The following is a 21101-nucleotide window of genomic DNA, read 5'->3' as shown; positions in this document are numbered from 1 at the left end:
AAAAAAAGTGAGATTTAAATTCCAAACTTCTAAAATTCTCGGATGATTCCCCAAATCCACCGCCATGGATGATCTTCACCACACAGATCGACCACTTCCCGATCCCAAACGTTCTCAGTCTCTCAAATCCCGACCTTCTTCTGTGATCTTCTTCTACTGTTCATCCATTCTCATCCTCCTCCTATCAATTTCCCTCTTCACTTTCACCAAAACAGATCATTTCAAATCTCAATCTCTTAAAACCCTCTTTCAAAAGCTCATCGATCGTCTCAACGCATCTCGAAATCCCAAGCAAACCTCTGTTTCTAATCCATTTTCGACGTCCTCTCAATGTGTTCTTTGGATGGCTCCATTTCTTTCCGGCGGCGGGTACAGTTCAGAAGCTTGGTCCTACATTTTAGCCCTTCACGATCATGTAAGAAACCCTAATTTTCGTTTGGCCATTGAGCAACATGGCGATCTAGAATCCGTTGATTTTTGGGAGGGCTTACCGGATTCTGTGAAGAATTTGGCCATTGAACTTCATAGAACAAAATGTAGAATCAATGAAACTATTGTGGTTTGTCATAGTGAACCTGGTGCTTGGAATCCTCCTTTGTTTGAAACTTTTCCTTGCCCACCAGGTGTTTACCAAAATTTCAAGTCAGTGATTGGCAGAACAATGTTTGAAACTGATAGGGTAAGTCAAGAACATGTTAATCGTTGTAATGAAATGGATTTTGTTTGGGTTCCTTCTGAATTTCATGTCTCTACATTTGTGAAAAGTGGGGTTGATCCTTCTAAAGTTGTGAAAATTGTTCAACCCATTGATGTTAATTTCTTTGATCCATTGAATTATAGTCCATTTAGTCTTGAATCTGTAGGAACTCTTGTTCTAGGAGACAAAAACATGGCAGAAGTAAGCTTAGAGAAGGGATTTGTGTTCTTGAGTATCTTTAAATGGGAATTTAGAAAAGGTTGGGATCTGTTATTGGAAGCATATTTGAAAGAATTCTCCAAGAATGATGGAGTTGGGTTGTTTTTATTGACAAATCCTTACCATACTGATAGTGATTTTGGGAACAAGATTTTGGATTTTGTAGAAAACTCAGGCATTCAAAAGCCACCTTCTGGTTGGGCTCCTGTGTATGTGGTTGATACTCATATAGCTCAAACTGATTTGCCTAAAGTTTACAAGGCTGCAGATGCATTTGTTCTGCCGTCCCGAGGAGAGGGGTGGGGGAGGCCGCTCGTCGAAGCGATGTCGATGTCGTTGCCCGTGATCGCCACCAACTGGTCGGGGCAAACAGAGTTTTTGACAGATGAGAATAGCTATCCATTGGCAGTTGAGAAAATGAGTGAAGTGAAGGAAGGGCCATTCAAAGGGCATCTGTGGGCTGAACCCTCCATTAGTAAGCTTCGAGTTTTAATGAGGGAAGTAATGACCAATGTCGATGAAGCTAAGGCGAAAGGGCGGAGGGCGAGGGAGGACATGGTCAGGCGATTCTCGCCCGACGTCGTGGCCGAGATTGTTCATAGTCATATACAAAGGATTTTTCAGGAGGTGTGATGACAGATCAGATGTTTATAACCAAGATTTCATTGGTTTTGTTTGTGTTTGATTTGATTTTATCAAGTTATGCATAGTTGTAGATTTGTGTAGCAGTGAATATAAGTAGTAGCAGATTGATATGCCTCAGTTGAATGGATTTCCATCAATAAAGCATTTGTTAAATGTGTGGAACAATGCTGATGATCAATAAAATTTTAATACAAATATTCAAATTATAATTTTATTTTATGATATTTGTTAGAGTTGCAATAATTTTTTTAACTCGATAAATAGAGATTGAATTGATATTTCTATTATAGTAATATTTAAACTAAATTGAAAATAGTTCTAGTTTTTTTTTTTTTTTTTTTTTTTTTTTTTTTTTTTTTTTTTTTTTTTTTTTTTTTTAATAATAAAAAACTATACAATTATTTATTTACATTAAATTTATTTGCCGAAATAAAAATGGGTTGCCTTCGTAGTTTAGATCTGATTTATTATGCAACAAATAAAATTAATTAGCTTTGTTAATTTGATATCCATTTGTTGGGTTTTCATGAATATATTTACTATGATTCTTTTTCGAACTTCGTGAATAATAATTAAACTATCGACCTTTTCAGATGATAATTAGCGTTTATGTTATATTGAACTATGATAATTATTAGTGACGTGTCGATGGCTTACTAAGTTACTATGATAATTATTAGTGACGTGTTGAAGGCTTACTAAGTTGCTATGATAATTATTAGTGACATGTCGAAGACTTACTAAGTTACCTTCAAATCTTCTCGATCATCAAATTAAAAAAATTAGTTCATCAAATTTAAAAAGCATCTAATCCTATATTTTTGCCATATTAAAAGTTTTTCATTTATTAGACATCATTTTGAATGGTGTCCAATGAGATTTTAGACTTTCAATTTGGTGTTTAATTAATTTATGAATCTTAAAAAATGTCAAACCGAAATTTGACAGAAATAAGAGAATACGAGGTAGGTTTTCAAAGGAGTCGAGTCATGAGGAAGGAGAGGTTGTTTGAAGACTCTATAGTGTACTTTGTTTGACGGGAGCATTATTGTAAATTGTTGAGAGGAGTCCCACGTTACCATGAATTTATAAATAATGATTACATCCCTATTGGTATGAGACAATTAGAGAAAATCAAAAGCAAGTCCGCGAGAGCTTAGGCTAAAAGTAAGACAAAATCATACCATTGAGGAGGTCTGTGGTTTCTAACATCAACAAAGTTTGATTTTCGTTACAATTGATTATTAACAAATCAAATGCTAATCAGTACAATTAATAATGTCTGTAATTGTGATTTAAATAACAGTAGAGAAATATCCATCTTCAAAACTGCATAAAATCTTGTTCCCACTGAGGAAAACATGAATTATTCTCAAATATATGAGAGCATTCTACATGAACTTATTTGCAACAATCTCATTCCAAGAACACAACCCTATAACCATTCAAGAAGGAAGACTACTTCCCCAATCCAGCTGGGTTGTGACATGTTTTTATTTAACTTTAGTTCATTCAACTAAAGAATTAAACCAACAAATCGAAAGGGACAAGTATAAATATTTGTAGTAGAGAATAAAATTACTCGAGATGGGGTTTGAATACCGTTAGAACGTCTTTGTAAACAGGTTTCTTGAAATCTACAGCCTGCATGATAGAGTTCGAATGTAAGTTGAATTATCCAACTAGTTATTCAGATTATTGTTTTTTTTCTCAGCTTCTTTTGGTTAATGATATGTTAATGGCATGTCTACTCACACGTTCGACTACTTGTTCAGGTGACATCCATGACCATTCGCCGAACTCGGGTTTCTCAGTCCCATCACCTAAAAGATTGATCTCTTCGTCACTTCCAGTCAACTTCAGCAGAAACCTAAAATTTTACAAACATTTGAACATGCTGAGAGTAGCAGATATGCATAATATCATTGAAATCTAATTGATGAGGCAAATGGAAAGGGCCTTGGCAGGATGAGAAGAATATGATAGACAAAAGGTGTCTAGCAGAGACACCGGGAACATCTTAGTAGAAATACTATTATCCATTCACTGCGGTGGATCTTGTTTTCTAATATATGTATCTTTAATGCCAACATGAACATAGCTCAACAGTTAAGACATTGATTCTATACTGTGTACGCCAACATGAACATAACTCAACAGTTAAGACATTGATTCTACATGGTGTAGATTAACATGAATATAGCTCAACCGTTATTAGAAGGAACAGGGTTTTGGCAAGATTGATTCTTTTTTTTTTAGTAGGATCGGCATTGAGTTATTGGTAACCAGATAAACCAGATAAAACAGTGTATGTGGAGTGTGGATTTGGCTCTGAAGAATATGAAAGGAACAAGAACTATATGAATAGAAAGTTGAACTCACCACTTCTGCGCTTGACCCTTCCAGTCAGAACCCCACTGATGTCGAAGTTTTTCCCGGACATGAGGTGGGAAGTCATAAGTCAGCCAATAAGGTACCTACTTTAAGAAACCAATGTTCAACACATTTCACTATTGTACTCAATTAAGGTAAACATAAGCTTTTATTCAGGAAAAACTCCCAAATGAAGAAAAATATCAGGCGAATTTACAACTTCAGTAATCCACATAGTATGCACGTTAAAACTACTAATACAGAAGGATCTATCGTTCAACAATCATACTACAGGGTCATTGAAGAAACAAGCCACATTGATGGACAAATATTAAACAACCAAGTCATTGAGCTGAGGAGATAACTAGTAAAGTTCAGAATATTCTTTCTCCATCTCCAGAGATTAAAGAAAAAGACCACAATGGGTTCACTCAGTTGGCAAAGTAATCATAAAGAAAAAGACCACCATGGGTTAAACTTATATCCTTCTAAAATCTAGATTCAAGTCACAACGGCTCAAGCCCGCTGCTAGCAGATACTGTCTTCTTTAGACTTTCCCTCAAGGCTTTAAAACACATATGCGAGAGATCTCCACACCCTTATAAAGATTGTTTCGTTCCCCTCTCCAACCGATGTGGGATCTCACAATCCACCCCCTTCAGGGTCCAGCATCCTCACTGACACATTGCCTCTGATACCATTTGTAATGGTCAAGCCTACTATTAGCAGATATTATTCTCTTTGGGGTTTCCCTTATGGGCTTCCTCTTAAGGGTTTAAAATGCGTCTGCGAGAAGTTTCCACACTCTAATAAAGAATGTTTCATTCTCCTCTCCGATCGATGTACGATCTCATAGGATGGCTATCAATGGTATTTCAATAATCAAAATGAGCATACCTCGACAATAATTGACATGCCCTCTTTCCCTTGAGGTTGGAGGTTTAGATACTCATACCTCTACATTGGTTGTACTCAAAAAAAGAGAAAACAATGATATTTCAATATTCAACGAGTTATTCTTTCAAGTGGTATTGAATGTTATAAAGCAAAACGATTGTCTAGTGACCCTCTCATTAGTTGATAAGTCTTAGCACAAATAGTTTGTCATAAAGAAAAAAAAAATGTAAAATGTGATTCAATTATGATAAACCAATTCTATTTATTATAAATTTGATGGTAGAGTGGATAACGAGAAAAGCATCAAGTTTACCCGTTTGTGAAAACAGAAACAAGCGCAATATTTTAGAAACTGGATGCTGTTGATATCTAATTTCATTTGAACAGCCAAGATCTTTCTCCAAAAATAATCTTCCTTCATTTTATCAATTAGAAGAACTAGGTTCATGAAAAATGTAAGAACAAGTTCATAAATGAAATAGTACTTCAGCAATAATCTCTGCGGATCTAACTCCTGTTTCTTCTCTAAGTTCTCTGATGGCTGCACTTCTTGGATCTTCACCCTCATCCACGCCACCCTAATGAGCAAGACAGAGCGAAAAACTCATGATGAATAAAACATACAAAACGCTCAAGACCACAGTAGATGATACCGTTTCATTTCCGTGCTGCTTAATTATGCTTCAAAGCCAAAATTTCAGACTTAATGAAAACATCTTATCGAATATACTCTTCATAAAATCCATACGCGATAATTGGACAAACGTAGCCCTAAAACGGGCAATGTAACAGAAAAATAAAGTACTAATTCATCATTCAAAGCTCAGAAATATGCTGCTTTAACTTTGAACTTCCGTACAAAAAAGAAAAAAAACAAAACAATCAACAATAATCATAACCTAGAAGCAGACAAATCATCTTATTACCTGTGGCATTTGCCAAGCATCTGGTATATCCAACCTTGAGGCAGCAAAAATCTGTACATACCGAATTCAGATCCACGTCACGGATGAATACTCGTAAAAATGTAGAGAAATAGAGAGATTTCGAGAATGACCTTCTTAGAAGAATTGACGAGGCAAATGCCAACGTTTCTGCGGTAACCTTCGGGAGGAGCTTCCATGGATGACGAGGTCGAACGCAGAGCAGTTGAGAAAAGTGGAGGAGGACGACGATGATAGTGAAGAAGTGAATGATTAAAGACGACACATCGGCTTATGGCCATCCCTTTCCCTCCCCAATTGGCGTTCAATCGACGCTCCGCGCTTCATTTATTCCTCAGATTTAAATTCCCTTTTTACCCTCGTGTAAACAAAAAAGTAAATTACAGTAAAAAAAGTTTAAAATGTTTTTGAAAATACCTTTTTAACCTTTCAAAAACGTTAAAAAATATATCTATACCGTTAAATTTTAGACGTAAAACGTTAAATTTCATTAATATATTTTTTTTTACCTTTTAATAATATTTTTATATAATTTAGAAAAAAAAAATTATAAAAAAAACGTTTCAAATGCTTATCGTCTTTTTTCCTATCTTATTCCTCTATCACGTTTTTAAATCGCATGAATGAGCATTTGAACTTACGCGATGAAGTGAACGATAAATTATTTAATTTTATTGGTTCTCAGTACTATGAGCAGTAGCATTGATCGACGGTATAATACCGTACGACACATAAAATTATGCAAATTAGTGGCTAAAGTACAATGTTGTTCTATCGTTATGTTAACACAATTGAGGTGTTAAATCGTGAACCTCACTACGGTGTCGGACCAATTCGCTCACCGTGCCACACACTGTTAGAGTATAAAATTAAGCACAAGCTAATAGATAAAATATTAATTTGATAATTCGATCTTTTTATGGTCGTTGATTAAAATCTAGACGAGGGACAGAAACGTAATAACTTTGATTTTAAGTGTTAATTAATCAAACAAAGAGCTAATGATTGATTGAGAGTATAAACTAAGGTATATATAGTCTTGTCATAAAAAGACAAAACGACAGCGTTTTATTAAAAAGCAAATACAATAATTGAACTTTCAACAAACACTTGAATCATAACTACCAACACTTAGTTTTTTTTTTTATTGACCAATAATTAATTAATTTAATTTTTGGTTATATATATAAGTGGTTATTACTTTCTTTAATTTAAAATTTAATTAATTACAAATAATCTAGCACGTTGTCAAATTAGAAAAATGGTTAATTTACGAGCAGAATATATCGGTGGTTATTACTTTATGGCGTGTTCGTGAGAACATTGAACCCCAACGGGTGGATTATGAGATACATTAGGCTCTAAGGGGTAGATGGTGACATTGGACTATTACAAATGGTATTAGAGCTAGAAATAGGGCGTTGTGCCAAGAGAATACTAGGCCTTTGAGGAGGTGGATTGTGAGATATGTTGGACCCCGAGGTAGGTGAATTGTGAGATATGTTGGATCCTTCCCTCGAGGAGGGTGGATTGTGAAATACGTTGGGCCCCAATGAGGGTAGATGTGATCTCGGACCATTAAAAATGGTATCAAAGTCAGACACGGGGTTATGCTAGTGAGTACGCTAGGCTCCTAAAAGGGTGGATCGTGAGATACCTTATGCCCAAAAATAGTCGTGATTATTAGTCGTGGAATTTGGCGTTTATTTTCATGTATAAAAATAAATATTTATCTTGAATTTTTTTTTTTAAATGTCAAAATTTTTGCAGGAATAGGAAAGGTTGAAAGAAAACGGAAAATAATAAAGTAATAATAATAAATAAAAATATTGAAAAAAAAAAGGAAGAAAATCAATGGAAAAGGGTCAAAGGCACGTCTCGGAAGACTTGTCTGTGAGAAGCAATTGTTCATGGTTTGGTTGAAGAAACAATACAAGCTGTCAAAGCAGCCCACAATCACAATGTCAATTTCCTAAGCTTTCTTCCATTTTCAAGGCTTTCAAATTCGATCCCTCCTGTTCTTGCTGATCTTGGAGAATCAGGGGAGTTGAGGAAGACGAAGCGAGGTCGATGATGGGGGTGCCTGCAACTCTGGGCGATGATTTTCTGCGAGAAAGAGCGGCGAAGATGAGAGAATCTCTGCAAAAGAGCCAAACTATTACCGATAACGTCGTCTCGATTCTCGGCTCCTTTGACCACCGTCTTTCTGCTCTCGAAACCGCCATGCGCCCTACTCAGGTCTGCTTTCCAATCGGTTTACTATCTGTTTGATTCCCTAGAGAAAAGAGCAGCGAAAAGTTCTCTTGTCGAGAAATTTTTCGAGTGTCTTGGTTGATCCGACCAATCGATCGGTTGACTGCCTTTTTACTATGCGAGAATCGTTAGCTTTGGTTTGGCATTTTGGTTTCTGTTCTGGTTTTCGCGAGAATCGAATTTCAGATCCGGATTTTGCCTTTTTTTTTTTGCTATTTTGGTTGTTTAATCTGTCTGCCCGATCTTCGGTTCGTCTATTCCCATGTTTATTTTGTGGTGCTGTGGTTCTAATCCTTCATTCTTACTGCTTAGACTTTTGTAACTTTTGCAGATCAGAACCAATTCTATTCGTAAAGCTCACGAGAACATTGATAAGACTTTGAAGGCTGCGGAGGTCATTTTAGCACAGTTTGATCTCTCTCGCCAGGTTGGTCTTCTTGATACTTAAGAGTTTATTAGTTCACTAAGTTTTTTATGCATCGACTTAGTTGCGTACGAGCTTTAAAATCTCCAATTCAAAGCCAACAGCCACCTGAAACTGACAACAAATGTGCTAATTATGATTGGTCGGGTGGGTGAGGGAGATGTTGATGGTGCCAACTTTAAGTGAACTTCAAGCCTAGGAAACTACTGTCCAAAGTCATTTTAGAAAAGTTCTAAGCTGCTTATTTTGCCTTTTATCAAACCCAAATTTTTTCTATATCTTGCAATTCAGGGTCACCATAAATTATGATGGCAGTTGTGTGTATTTTTATTTGGTTCTCATTGCACTTGGGAAATTTTGTAAGAGCATTTAATCTAGATGCATGGGAACGCTTGAATCTCACCCAAGAAACTTGCAAAAGAGTAACAGTGTTGGTGATGAAAAATTTTCTTCCATTCCAAACTCTTTGTTTTTTCTTTTGGAACTCTCTGATGCCAGGATATCAAAAAAAAAAAAAAAAAAAAAAAAAAAAAAAAAAAAAAAAAAAAAAAAAAAAAGTTAATTTTATTTGAAATATAAAGTGTTTATATAAAGTTTGTTATGAATGAGGATCATATTACCAATGAGTGGACTACTGATTTTGAGAAAATCTATCATTGGAGCTTTCTTAACAAAGTTACTATAGGAAGGGCTTAGGGATTACGTGAGATCTCACATCGGTTGGAGAGGGGAACGAAGCATTTCTTATAAGGGTGTGACACGTTTTAAAATTGTGAGGCTGACGGCGATACGTAACAGGTCAAAGCAGGCAATATTTGCTAGCGGTGAGATGAACTATTACAAATGGTATCAAAATCAGACATCGGGTGGTGTACCAGCAAGGACGCTGGGCCCCAATGGGGGTGGATTGTGAGATCCCACATTGATTGGAGAGGAGAACGAAGCATTCCTTGTAAGGGTGTGGAAACCTCTCCCTAGCAGACATATTTTAAAACCGTGAGGCTGACAGTGATACGTAACAGGCCAAAGCGAACAATATTTGCTAGCGGTTGGCTTGGACTGTTATAGAAATTCCCTTATCTCAGGTTTGGTTAATTGTAAGCCTGGGTAGGATGTTTGCCACTAGGGGATAAGCATGCTGATTCTTTTATCTCATTTTCTAGTTGTTGTGGATGCCCTTAGCAAGTTGGTTTGTCATGAATATATATGGGTTTGATTGGGGATTCTCTTTTGGGGAGAGAGTAGGTTCATCTTTCTCATCTTTAATTTCCTGATGGTACAGTCTTTTCTACTCAGGTTGAGAGTAGCCTTTTATTAATCTCAATCATATCGTGTATGGTTTTAAGATTGTCTTCAATTTTAAGATCAATAGGAATAAGGGTCCTGTGATTGGCATAATTGCTATGACCAGTTTAGCATTTTGCTCATCTAACTATTGTTATGGTGTGCAGGCAGAAATGAAAATTCTCAAAGGGCCTCATGAGGATTTGGAGAGTTATCTCGGGTCAATCGGTCAGTTAAGAAACATTATTAAATTCTTTAGCAGCCAGAAAGGTTTTAAGAGTAGTGAGGTAGTGCTGAATCATGCAAATAATCTGCTTGCAAAAGCCATCTCAAAGCTTGAAGATGAGTTTAGGCAGCTATTATCTTCATACAGGTTTCTACTTTTTTTTTTTTTGGAAGAATTCTACATACATGCATATTACTCGAGCTTAAGTTTTTAATATTTGTCGGGGGCAATTCAGCAAACCTGTGGAGCCTGAGCGTCTTTTCGATTGCCTGCCAAAATCGTTGCAACCATCTTCAGACTCTCCTGGTCATCATGATGATTCAAATGGAAAGAATCCCTCCTCAAATCACCATGCTGCACATCATGATAATAGCTTGGAGACTGCTGTCTTCACACCTCCCACTCTCATACCTCCTCGTGTTCTACCACTGCTACACGAGTTATCGCAGCAGATGGTTCAAGCTGGTCATCAGCAGCAAATTCTAAAAGTCTATAGGTATGAACCTCTATTTTTCTATAAAAAATTCTTACTGTAAATATGAATTGATTTTTCCTGCGCCTTTGGCCGTATCCTCATTCATATACCATACCTTGAGGAGCTGATAAAAACCCCAGTTAGAATCGAAGTAAAACTATCTATTGGTATGACATTGACATTTCTTCTTTAAGTTACAGTATGGTTAAATAGACAAATGAGAGTTTCAAGATCTGGGAACAAAATCTCGGAATAGAAATTCCCAGCTCAAACATCTACCCTAAAATGACTTCATCAGCCATCTCCAAGAATAAATTTTATGCAAGATAGAAAAGGCTTATACCAATATCTTCTTTTGGCCAGGGATACCCGTTCAGTCGTTTTGGAAGAAAGCCTACGGAAATTGGGAGTTGAAAAACTTAGCAAAGAGGATGTCCAGAAGATGGCATGGGAGGTTTTAGAGGCCAAAATTGGGAACTGGATTCATTTTATGCGTATTGCAGTAAGACCCGGAATATTTTATCTTTGATGAGATTTTCCTGTGGCTTCCAAATAATTGTTATGATCAATCACAGGTTAAACTACTGTTTGCTGGAGAACGACAAGTGTGCGATCAAATATTTGAAGGCTTCGAATCGCTTAGAGATCAATCCTTTGCTGAGGTTACAAGTAGTAGTGTGTCTGTGCTCTTCAGTTTTGGGGAGGCAATTGCTAAAAGCAAGAGGTCACCAGAAAAGTTGTTTGTACTTTTGGATATGTACGAAATAATGCGAGAGCTGCACTCAGAGGTATGGCTAATGTATGTTCATAATGATTAGTTTTCTCACAATCTAAGGTTGGAGTAATTTTGTGAGAATGAAAATGGTAGAACCAACCTTTTCAAACACTTGGAACGATAATTTTGATTTTAACCGTAAATTTTGATTTTAATCTATCTCGTGCAGATTGAGACAATTTTTAAGGGTGAAGCGTGCAATGAGATCAGGGAATCTGCATCGGGTTTGACCAAACGACTTGCACAGACAGCCAAGGATACATTCGGTGATTTTGAGGAAGCCGTTGAAAAAGATGCCACAAAAACTGCAGTGTTGGATGGAACAGTTCATCCTCTAACAAGCTACGTGATTAATTATGTCAAATTTCTTTTTGAGTGAGTACTTCTTATGACGATTTCTGAATATTTTAGTCCTGTTTGGCAACCATCTGATAGTTTACTTTTGGTTATCGAGAATTATACTTGTTTTCTCACATTTTCTTTACAATAGTTTTCATCTTTTTAAAGAAATACTTGAATTCTTAGCCAAATTTAAAAAACAAAAGCAAAATTTTAGCTTAATTTTCCTGCTCTTTGATATCTCTTCAGTTTCAGTCTATCTTATTTTTTGATCTACAAATTTCCTGTTGAAAAAATTTCAGCTATCAGGCAACCTTGAAGCAGCTTTTCCAAGAATTTGCATGTAGCGGTCAAACGAGCTCGGAATTGGCGTCTGTCACAATGCAAATAATGCAGGCCCTTCAATCTAATTTGGACGGAAAATCTAAGCATTACAGAGATCCTGCTTTGACTCACTTGTTCCTTATGAACAACATTCATTATATAGTTAGATCTGTTCGCAGGTATGCTTTCTAGGTGCTATTTTTAGAACTTGTTTACATATGCAAACTTGTTACTTATTCAATGATTTTCGCTTTAGATCTGAAGCCAAGGATTTGCTTGGGGACGATTGGGTTCAGCGACATAGGAGGGTTGTACAACAACATGCAAATCAGTATAAAAGGAATGCTTGGTCAAAGGTGATCTGATTTGATTATATATAGTTGACAAGAAATACATACTTTTTGTTGATATTTCAAAGTTACTAGCTAAAGACTTCTTATAGAAACAAATCAACAAAACCGACTTAAGACTGAACTAAACATTCTTAAGTACATGCTTGGAAGTGATTTGAAATGGTTATCACTTTTATCATGTCCAAAATTACACCGAAACATGCCTTAAAGCATTCAAAGTCAACATAATGTTCGATTTTACACTTCCAAATGTGATTTTCGTATCATAAAAAATGATTTTGAATAATTAGAAGCATGTTTTGGAGTGATTTTGAATACAACAAAAGTGACTTTAACAATTTCAAAATCACTGCAAAACATTCCTTAAATAAAAGTGAAAAATCAATTTTTACCTCTAAACATACCATGTTGTATTGCAGTAAAACATTCCTTAGATTGCTTTCTATGTTAAAATTAGTGGGTCAGTCACCAGAAATTGAATAGATGATAGCGTGCAAGTTTAGAGTCCAATTTGGTAAAATAGTAGGATCTGAGGATGACTCGAGTAGACCTCCTAATCCTAAGAGTCTCTATCTCTTGAACATCTCCCACGAGAGGGCTTATCATCGTGCTCTCCTCTAGCTCATCGGGTTCAACATAAGATACTCTATTGAACAAAAATTGACAACTTAACAAGTTTAGGGATGAAAATCGAACGTAAGGACTTGTGTTAGTGTTATAAGAGAAAACTGAGCATTTTCAATAAAAGCTTAGTTTATTTGTACCCTGTTGTTCTATTTCATACTGAAGATAAGTAACTGCATTGCAGATTCTGCAATGTCTTTCTGTTCAAGGCTTAACTTCATCTGGAGGTGGCAGCATACCTGGTATAGATGGGGGAAACAGTAGCGGAGTTTCTAGGGCGCTTATTAAAGACAGGTTACCGCCACAACACCTTTACACAACTATATCTGTTCATCGATGGACTCATTTTTTGTAATACTTAGTGTATTGGAGTATTATTGTATTACCAGGTTCAAGACTTTCAACATGCAATTTGAGGAACTGCATCAAAGACAATCTCAATGGGCAGTTCCCGATACCGAGTTGCGGGAGTCTCTAAGACTTTCAGTTGCTGAAGTCTTACTTCCTGCATACAGATCCTTCCTAAAGCGTTTCGGGTGTGTATTCCTGATCTCTTCCATAGATGTCATTGAAACACGTCGAGCATATTTGAAATGAGTCGTAGTTTAAATCGAGTATCAAACGTAGATAGAAGTTTTAGTCCTGAGTTCATTGATTGCAGGTTGATGTCCTACGTCATTCTATCGATTTCGTAATATGCGTGTGAGCTTGCACAGACAAGTTCTCATAGCGCAATGTTTCTCACATTTTCTTTAAATCTGCATTGTTTTCCATAGGCCACTAGTTGATGGTGGAAAGAATCCCCAAAAGTATGTTAGATACCAACCAGAGGATCTCGAGAGGATGCTCGGAGAATTTTTCGAGGGGAAGAACATGAGCGAACCTAAGCGGTAGATATGCAGTTTCACAGTCTCTTTTCTAGCATCAAGATCGGCGTGGCGACTTACCATCATTGCTCCAAGCTGCCTCCCTGTTGTTGGAGGTCCAAATCTTTTGAGGTTCCTTCTTTCATGAAGCTGGTGATAAGTTTTTAGCATCCTTGCATAGTATGACACTGTTATCAGCATCTTGGCTTTGCATAGTTTCTTTGATTCTTTGCATTTTCCTCTTCTCTACCTTGTAAATATAGGTACTGTGAGGTGATATAGTGTTTCTCTCTTCTTTCATTCTTTCTTGTATCCACGGTGAATATCATTCATGTATTAATATTAATCTCTTAACTATAACAATTAAGTCTGCTTTAATCCTAGATATGGTTCGTTTTGGTACGTTACATATTGTTATCAGCTTTATAGTTTTAAAACAATTGTCTGCTTTAATCTTTTATGTATCGTCGTTAGTCTTATAATTTTAAAGCGCGTTTGCAAGGAAGAGATTTTCACACATTATAACAAATGTTTTGTTTCCCTCTCCAATTGACGTGAGATCTTACAATTTGCCCCTTTTGAGGGTTCTACATTTTTAGTGACGCATTGCTCGATATTTGACTTTGATACTATTTGTAATCGTTGAAGTCTAGTGGTAGTAGATATTATCCTTCAAGAGTTCTTTAAAATAATTTTTAACTATTTAAAAGGTAATTTTCTAAAATATATATTGAAATTGAGACTTAAAAAAGGGTAAAAATGAATAAATAAATGTTTTAAAAATTAACATTTTATTTTTATTAAAAATAAATATTTGAACCCAATTGACCGATTTTCTATAACATAATTCTAACTTTTGTTTATATTCCCATCTTGGGCTGATCCAACGGGCCGCAAAAATCAAAGGCCCAATATAAGTAATCCATTGGGCTAAGGCATCTTGGATCCATAAGTAATAATATTATTGTCGTATCTTTTTTGTTAAAAATAAACATTTATCTATATATTTTTATTTATTTATTTATTTTTAATTTGACAAATTTGAGTGGAGTGAATATAATAAAGATTAATATATTAAGCTACAGATTCACAATATTAATCCATTTCAGAATTAGAGTCGTTTAGATTACAACTTTACTTTAAATGTTTTAAAAAAGTGCATTCTTTTTAAGATTTTTTTTTTAAATCGTTTTAAATTAAAATATTTATATGCTTTGTTACATTTTCTCAAAAATATTTGCTCTACACCATATTAACATGAGTTCAAAATCGTAATTAAAACTTTATGATCGATTAACTATTTCTGTCACCGTAAGGATCATTGAAGTGGATGCGGGAGGTCAATGTCATTGGTTGTCGAAGGAGTTGATGGTGAGGTTTTCGAAGGTGAATGACGATGGTTTTGTCGGAGTAGTGGTTGGAGCTCAGGTGATGATGACTACGATGGAAGTGAAGGTGAAGTGTGAGGGTATTTTAGTCATTTTCTTATATAATAAAATTTTAGTGGAATTTCATGTTAAACACCTAAAAAAATGTTTTCTTTTCCTTTTATTTATTTATATATATTTTTTTGCTAACTTTAGAATTTATTATATTTTGTTATTTTAGGTATAAATAGTGGATAATATGAATACAGCACTAATAATAAGTATTTTAACTTATCTTTTAAATATTAAATACTTATTTTTTTTTTTAAAAAAATATAACTTACTTTTTAAATATGAAGATAGTACTATTTCTCTAATTTTCATTAATTTTCACTATTGTCTAAATTTTATACAATTTAATTGTGATCTAATTTTACTAATTTTCCCATAGGTTATATATTTTCAAATCTAAATTAATTTCTAACTCCTAAAAAAATATATAGTTTTGTAGTATTTTTGTTTTTCAATTTTAAATAAGAATTCAAATTTAGTAGTGAAAGGGTGAAAAAAGAAGTTTTATTTTTTAAAAATCAAATAGTTAATAAAAAGGTTTAAAACTTTCAATTTCATATCTATTTAAAAACGAACTTAAAATTAATATTATATAGAATCCTTAAACATTAAGGGTGAGAGTCTCATATTGGTTGGGGAGGAGAACGAAACACCCTCGCATTTTAAAGCCTTGAGGGGAAGCCCGAAAGAGAAAATTTAAAGAGGATAATATCTGCTAGCAGCGAATCTAGACCGTTACAAATGGTATCAGAGCCAGACACTGAACCATGTGCCAACGAGGAACCATGTGCCAACGAGGAGGCTGTACCCTAAAGAGGGTAGACACGAGGCGGTGTCAGTAAGGACACTGGATCCGAAGGGAGGTGGACTTGGTGGGAGTCCCACATCGATTGGAGAAAGGAACAAGTGCCAACGAAGACAGAGTTTGGGAGTGGAGTGTGAGAGTAATGCATTTTAAAGTTTTGAGAGAAATCCCGAAATGGAAAGTTCTGGCACGAGGACAGAGTTCGGGGGTGGAGTGTGAGAGTAATGCGTTTTAAAGGTTTGAGAGAAAGCCCGAAAGGGAAAGTCCCGGCACGAGGACAGAGTTCGGGGGTGGAGTGTGAGAGTAATGCGTTTTAAAGTTTTGAGAGAAAGCCCGAAAGGAAAAACCGTCTGATATAATTACTTACTAGATCATCATTATTATTTAGGTTGTGTTTGATAATTTATTTAAAAAATTATATGTGTTTGATAATGGTTTTTTTAAAAAAAACATTGACAGCTATTTTTAATTTTTAATTTTTTAATAAGTTATTTTAAAGACATGAAAATAATTATTTTAGTGAGACGGATAAACTTTAGAATGAAAAAAATGCTAAAAAGGAAAAAAAAAAAAATTATAGAGGAAGAGAAATTATGATTAAAAGATGCATTAGAAATAAGGATATATAAATGAGAGAAAAAAAAAATTATTTTTTGTGGAGAAAATTTAGATTTTTTTTTTCCTATTTTTGGAGGGAAAAGTTAGAAATATATTTATTAAATTAAGAAAATTGGTTGACATTTTAATTTTCAAATTTCAACCCAATTTAGCCTAAAATAAGGTCATATCACATGATCATCAGCAACTAAAATATCAATATCAATATATACAATACAAAAATGAAAAAGGAAATATTAAAACTCCCAAAAAAAGGAAAAATGTTGAAGAAATCGGGAACTCGCTACACGATTTCTCTGATATTATCATCATCATCTTCTTCTTCAGCGGCCTCCTGTTGAATCGATCGATCCAGCGATCGCAGAGACGATGCACAAGAATAAGAAGAAAGTTCAGTGCATGAGTAATAATTTGAATCGGAATTAGAACATGATGTTGATGATGTAGATGTAGATGTTGATGTTGATGAAGAAGAAGATGAAGATGAAGATGAAGCAAGAAGAATATGGATCAGTAAATCAACAAAAGCCCCAATTATGAAGCCATGGTTGTTCTTCCAATTAGCCTTCAAGTACCATCCCAAAAGCTCCTCCAATCCATCCCAATCCCTAACACCAAGGCTCTCCACCATTTCCCCCATCGATTTCCTGAAATCCTCATACGGATTCGCCGATTCAATCGACACAATCGAGCTCTCTTTAAAACCTAACGGAGGTTCCGATTCAATCGGTTTCGATTTTTCCAGAATCGAACTCGTATCTTCCGGTTCGAAGAAGAGCCGTTCCGATCTAGCGCCGCGGACGACGGTCTCGAGGGAATCGCCGTCAAGAATGTCGCGGTCGTCGGAATCGGTGACTGTGGAGTTCGTTGCAGAGGAGTTGGTGAAGAGTGAAGAATCGAAATCGCGATCTTCGAAGAAGATAGAGTTTACAGTTTTGAAGACAACGTTGTTGTTTTGAGCGCGGAATGAGTCGGTTTTGGGATGCTTGCAGGAAGGCCAGTCCCATGGCTTGGTGGAATAAGCATCGCCTGCTCTGGATTTGAAAATGGAAGGAAATTTCATGAGGTTCTTCTTCTTGTTGTGGTCAGCAGCCATTGGAGGTTTGAAGGTTTTTCAGAGGAGCTTCAATGGCGGATTTGGGAAATGGAAGGAGAGGTGAGATTTATGAAGGGAAGGCATTTTTTTGGAGAGAGATTTTGGGAATTTAAGGAGAAGGGATTGGGGAGGGATTCTGTGAGTGTATTTAATTTGTAAGTTTATACCATTTAAAGCTCTCTCCCTCTCCTCTCTCTTTCTCCCTTTCTCTCTCCTCTCTCCTCTCTCCTCTCTCCTCTCTCCTCTTACTGAAACTTTAACCGTTCTTTTACTCAACTCTCTCATTTTTTTTCAAATAAATTAAATTATAATTCCAATAAATTTCCTTAAATTTTTTTAAGAAATAAAAAAAATACATCACCATTAATTAAATTAATTAAGATTCTTAATATTTTATTTTAAAAATGTCTCCGTTAATATCCTTCAATATTAGAACGATATTTAAAATGTAATTTTTTTTAATGGACAGATATTTTAAAATATTTTATATATATTAATATTTTTTTTTTCATATTTTAAAATATTTTTTAACATTTATTTTATTAATGTGGAATAGTATTTTTGAGATAAATGGGAAAGTTTATATTTTTATTAATTTAATTTTTTTTAAAATACTCTTAATTTTGAATATGAGTTTTTTTTTTTCTTTTTTCTGTGAACCTTTTACATTAGTATTAAATAAAATAAATGAAAATATAGTTATACAGTGGTTCTAATGCTTTATAAATAATTAAATAATAATAGAATAAAAAAATAAATTTATTAATTAACCTTATAAATTGGATTAAACTCGAAGTTATTATCATTTAAAAGATCGTAACAACAAATTGACCAAAAAAATATTATTTTAATCTCTATATTTTAAAAATGTTTAAATTTATAAAAATTTGAATTTAAAAAATTACAAATTTTAAATAGTGATTTGTCAACCAATTGCCTTCAGAGACAGGCATGTCAATAAGGTTTTGACCTAAATGGAAGGGAAAACTCATACCCAAACAAGAAAGTTTCGACCCTACTATTCTCACTTTAAATTTTCGAATTTATCGTTTTGGTACGGTTCTACAAATCAAAATTTCAAAACTTTTCTATAGAGAATTTGGGTCAGTATCTAATCTGTTTACACGATGTTCCCGAAAGGAGATGAATTGTGAGATTCCACATAGGCTGGAAGGGGAATGAAACATTTTTTACAAGGATGTGGAAACCTCTCTCTAACATACACGTTTTAAAAGAGAAAGCTTGAAAGGAAAGACACTGGGCTACGAAGGAAGATGAATGGTGAGATTCCACGTCGGTTGAAAGGGGAACGAAATATTTTTTATAAGGGTGTAGAACCTCTCTCTAGCAGACACGTTTTATAACCTTGAGAGGAAGCTCGGAAGAAAAAGTCTAAAAATGACAATATTTACTAGTGATGAACTTGAGCTGGTCTACAAAAGGTGAAAAATATTTAAAAAATAGTCATCGAAGCACGTTTTTGCTCGTGAAGATTTAAGATCGAGATAGAACGAAAAGACTGGAGAAAATTGGATGAAAAAGAAAAGGACACAAGTAGGATATGATCACAAGGGAGGGGGAAGTTCATGTGAATTGTTTAACGAGGGATGGTGGAATTAAATTTTACATTTTTTATTTAAATATTATTAAATGAGGAGAGACTGTGGTTGGGGGCTTCAAAGATAGGCTTCTCATTTATTATTTATGACCAGTTTTATGGCTTTTTCCTTAAAAAAAAAAAAAAAAAAAAAAATTATTTTTTCAAATTTATGTGTCATCGGTTACTATCTATCTATATATTTTACATACAATTTTACATACATATTTTTATGGATAAATTAATAAANATATTAAATTTTTCATTTTGTCAAAAAAAAAAAAAAAAAAATTCAATAATATACTCGTATTATTGAAAAAAAAATATTTTTAATTATTAATTTACTTTTTTTTATTTAATTTCATAATTAATTTTTTTTGTTATTTATTTTTCAAACCATCTTAAAATTAAAATTTTAATTAACTAAAAAATAAATTTTCGATATATATTATATATTTATTGAATTTGAGTTAGTAAAACTTAATTAAAATTTTGAAAATAAATAAATAGATTTTTATCCAAAATAACCTTTTAATTTTATTTAAAAAAATCAAATAAATTATTGTTTGAGTTGGATTAATTATTTAATAAAAATTGTTTGAGTTGAAAAAATTATAATACGCAACAATTGAGTTAGGTTTACAAAAATGTTTGTCTCGACCCATGAACATTAAGTCATGTTTCTAACTCGACTCAACCCAACCCAACCCACGAACATTGAATTGAGTTAGGTTTATATCCATTTTTTAAGTTCCCACATGTTTCTAACTCGACTCAACCTAACCCACGAACATTGAATTGAGTTATGTTTATATCCATTTTTTAAGTTCCCACCGTAATAGAAGATTCGAACCACTGACCTCAACAACATGTAAGTTCACTCTTTTTATTTGAGTGGGTAGTTAACCTACTCCATTGACAATTATAAATATTTTCATAATAAAAAGGAATCAGGATACCTAATGATTTGAGCTACATTTATGGAAGATTTTTTTAAAAACCTTCCATAAATGGAGAAAGCACAAACCATTCCTCTTTGTTGGTTTAAATTAATAAAAATATTTCCAAATTTTGATTAAAATTTTAAAAAGTCTGATGATAAAATATTTTATGGTAGATTTGATAGAAACAATTTTTTTTATTTATTTTGAGAATATCCTTTAATACTTTTTAAAAAAATTAAAATTTAAAATCCTTATTTATATATTTTAACTTCATTTAAAAAAAAAATACATTAGACAAAATCTTTACCCATTTCAAATATATATATTAATTTTCAAAACCCTTAATTTTTATATAAAAAAAATAATATCCAAAATGTTTATCTACCTTCATTAACCATTAAAATAAATGGTTTCCATTTATATACTAACAATAAAAACTTTAATTTTTTTTCAAAATTAAGGATATTAACGCTAATTTTAAAAGTTAAGAAGTATTTTTGAATGATAATGATGATTCCATTCATATTTTATATTTTTTAAAAAAATTTAAGATATTAATGAAACTTTTAAAAATTATAACATTAACGATTTCTCTTCCGAATAAATAAATAATTTTTAAAAGTTTAGGAATATTATTAAAATTTCTCGGGTGTGAGAAGTATAAAGTTAATATATTATTATTATTATTATTATTATTTTAGCCTTAAAAAAATAAATATATATGTATATATACTTTGTATCTATATATCCCATGTGGATGGGTCCCTTCAATGTCTTGTTTATTTGTACCAATAAATAAATATATATATATAAAAGCTATTGATTTTATTAAATTAATTATTTTAGTATTAAATAAAGAAGATGGTGGAGAATGAGATTAATTA

The 21101-nt window shown here is 33.7% G+C and overlaps 4 protein-coding genes across 4 annotated transcripts; 2 read left to right on the top strand and 2 right to left on the bottom strand.

Moving 5' to 3' along the window:
- The first annotated feature begins 19 nt into the window (after positions 1-19).
- Positions 20-1767, top strand: LOC111467605. The gene has a single exon (XM_023112572.1). It carries the CDS (start codon positions 65-67, stop codon positions 1547-1549), a length of 1485 nt encoding a protein of 494 aa, XP_022968340.1. The 5' UTR covers positions 20-64; the 3' UTR covers positions 1550-1767.
- Positions 1768-2881: 1114 nt separating this feature from the next.
- Positions 2882-6102, bottom strand: LOC111467610 (nudix hydrolase 26, chloroplastic). The gene is made up of 6 exons (XM_023112577.1): positions 5889-6102; positions 5758-5808; positions 5317-5409; positions 3944-4038; positions 3317-3431; positions 2882-3205 (listed from the first exon to the last, which is right to left on the bottom strand). The coding sequence occupies exons 1-6, from the start codon at positions 6054-6056 to the stop codon at positions 3140-3142; spliced, it is 588 nt and encodes a 195-aa protein (XP_022968345.1). The 5' UTR covers positions 6057-6102; the 3' UTR covers positions 2882-3139.
- A 1545-nt stretch (positions 6103-7647) lies between these two features.
- Positions 7648-14099, top strand: LOC111467604 (exocyst complex component EXO70A1-like). Its single transcript, XM_023112571.1, has 12 exons — positions 7648-8013; positions 8360-8455; positions 9904-10109; positions 10198-10458; positions 10801-10939; positions 11013-11225; positions 11382-11587; positions 11854-12054; positions 12132-12231; positions 13037-13146; positions 13242-13388; positions 13629-14099. The coding sequence occupies exons 1-12, from the start codon at positions 7846-7848 to the stop codon at positions 13744-13746; spliced, it is 1965 nt and encodes a 654-aa protein (XP_022968339.1). The 5' UTR covers positions 7648-7845; the 3' UTR covers positions 13747-14099.
- A 2609-nt stretch (positions 14100-16708) lies between these two features.
- Positions 16709-17810, bottom strand: LOC111467609 (transcription repressor OFP13). The gene has a single exon (XM_023112576.1). It carries the CDS (start codon positions 17674-17676, stop codon positions 16864-16866), a length of 813 nt encoding a protein of 270 aa, XP_022968344.1. The 5' UTR covers positions 17677-17810; the 3' UTR covers positions 16709-16863.
- Between the last annotated feature and the right edge of the window lie 3291 nt (positions 17811-21101).

This window comes from Cucurbita maxima, unplaced genomic scaffold, assembly GCF_002738345.1.
Source record: "Cucurbita maxima cultivar Rimu unplaced genomic scaffold, Cmax_1.0 Cma_Scf00034, whole genome shotgun sequence".
Classification (NCBI taxonomy): Eukaryota; Viridiplantae; Streptophyta; class Magnoliopsida; order Cucurbitales; family Cucurbitaceae; genus Cucurbita; species Cucurbita maxima.
This window is presented reverse-complemented; position numbering and strand designations above follow the sequence as displayed.

Coding starts and splice junctions, on each gene's coding strand:
- LOC111467605 (XM_023112572.1), top strand. CDS start 65: ATGGATGATCTTCACCACACAGATCGACCACTTCCCGATCCCAAACGT.
- LOC111467610 (XM_023112577.1), bottom strand. CDS start 6,056: ATGGCCATAAGCCGATGTGTCGTCTTTAATCATTCACTTCTTCACTAT. Junction 5,410..5,757: donor ATGCTTGGCAAATGCCACAG/GTAATAAGATGA, acceptor CTTGCTCATTAG/GGTGGCGTGGATGAGGGTGA. Junction 3,206..3,316: donor CTGAACAAGTAGTCGAACGT/GTGAGTAGACAT, acceptor TCTATCATGCAG/GCTGTAGATTTCAAGAAACC.
- LOC111467604 (XM_023112571.1), top strand. CDS start 7,846: ATGATGGGGGTGCCTGCAACTCTGGGCGATGATTTTCTGCGAGAAAGA. Junction 10,940..11,012: donor TTCATTTTATGCGTATTGCA/GTAAGACCCGGA, acceptor GATCAATCACAG/GTTAAACTACTGTTTGCTGG. Junction 13,147..13,241: donor AGGGCGCTTATTAAAGACAG/GTTACCGCCACA, acceptor TTGTATTACCAG/GTTCAAGACTTTCAACATGC.
- LOC111467609 (XM_023112576.1), bottom strand. CDS start 17,676: ATGGCTGCTGACCACAACAAGAAGAAGAACCTCATGAAATTTCCTTCC.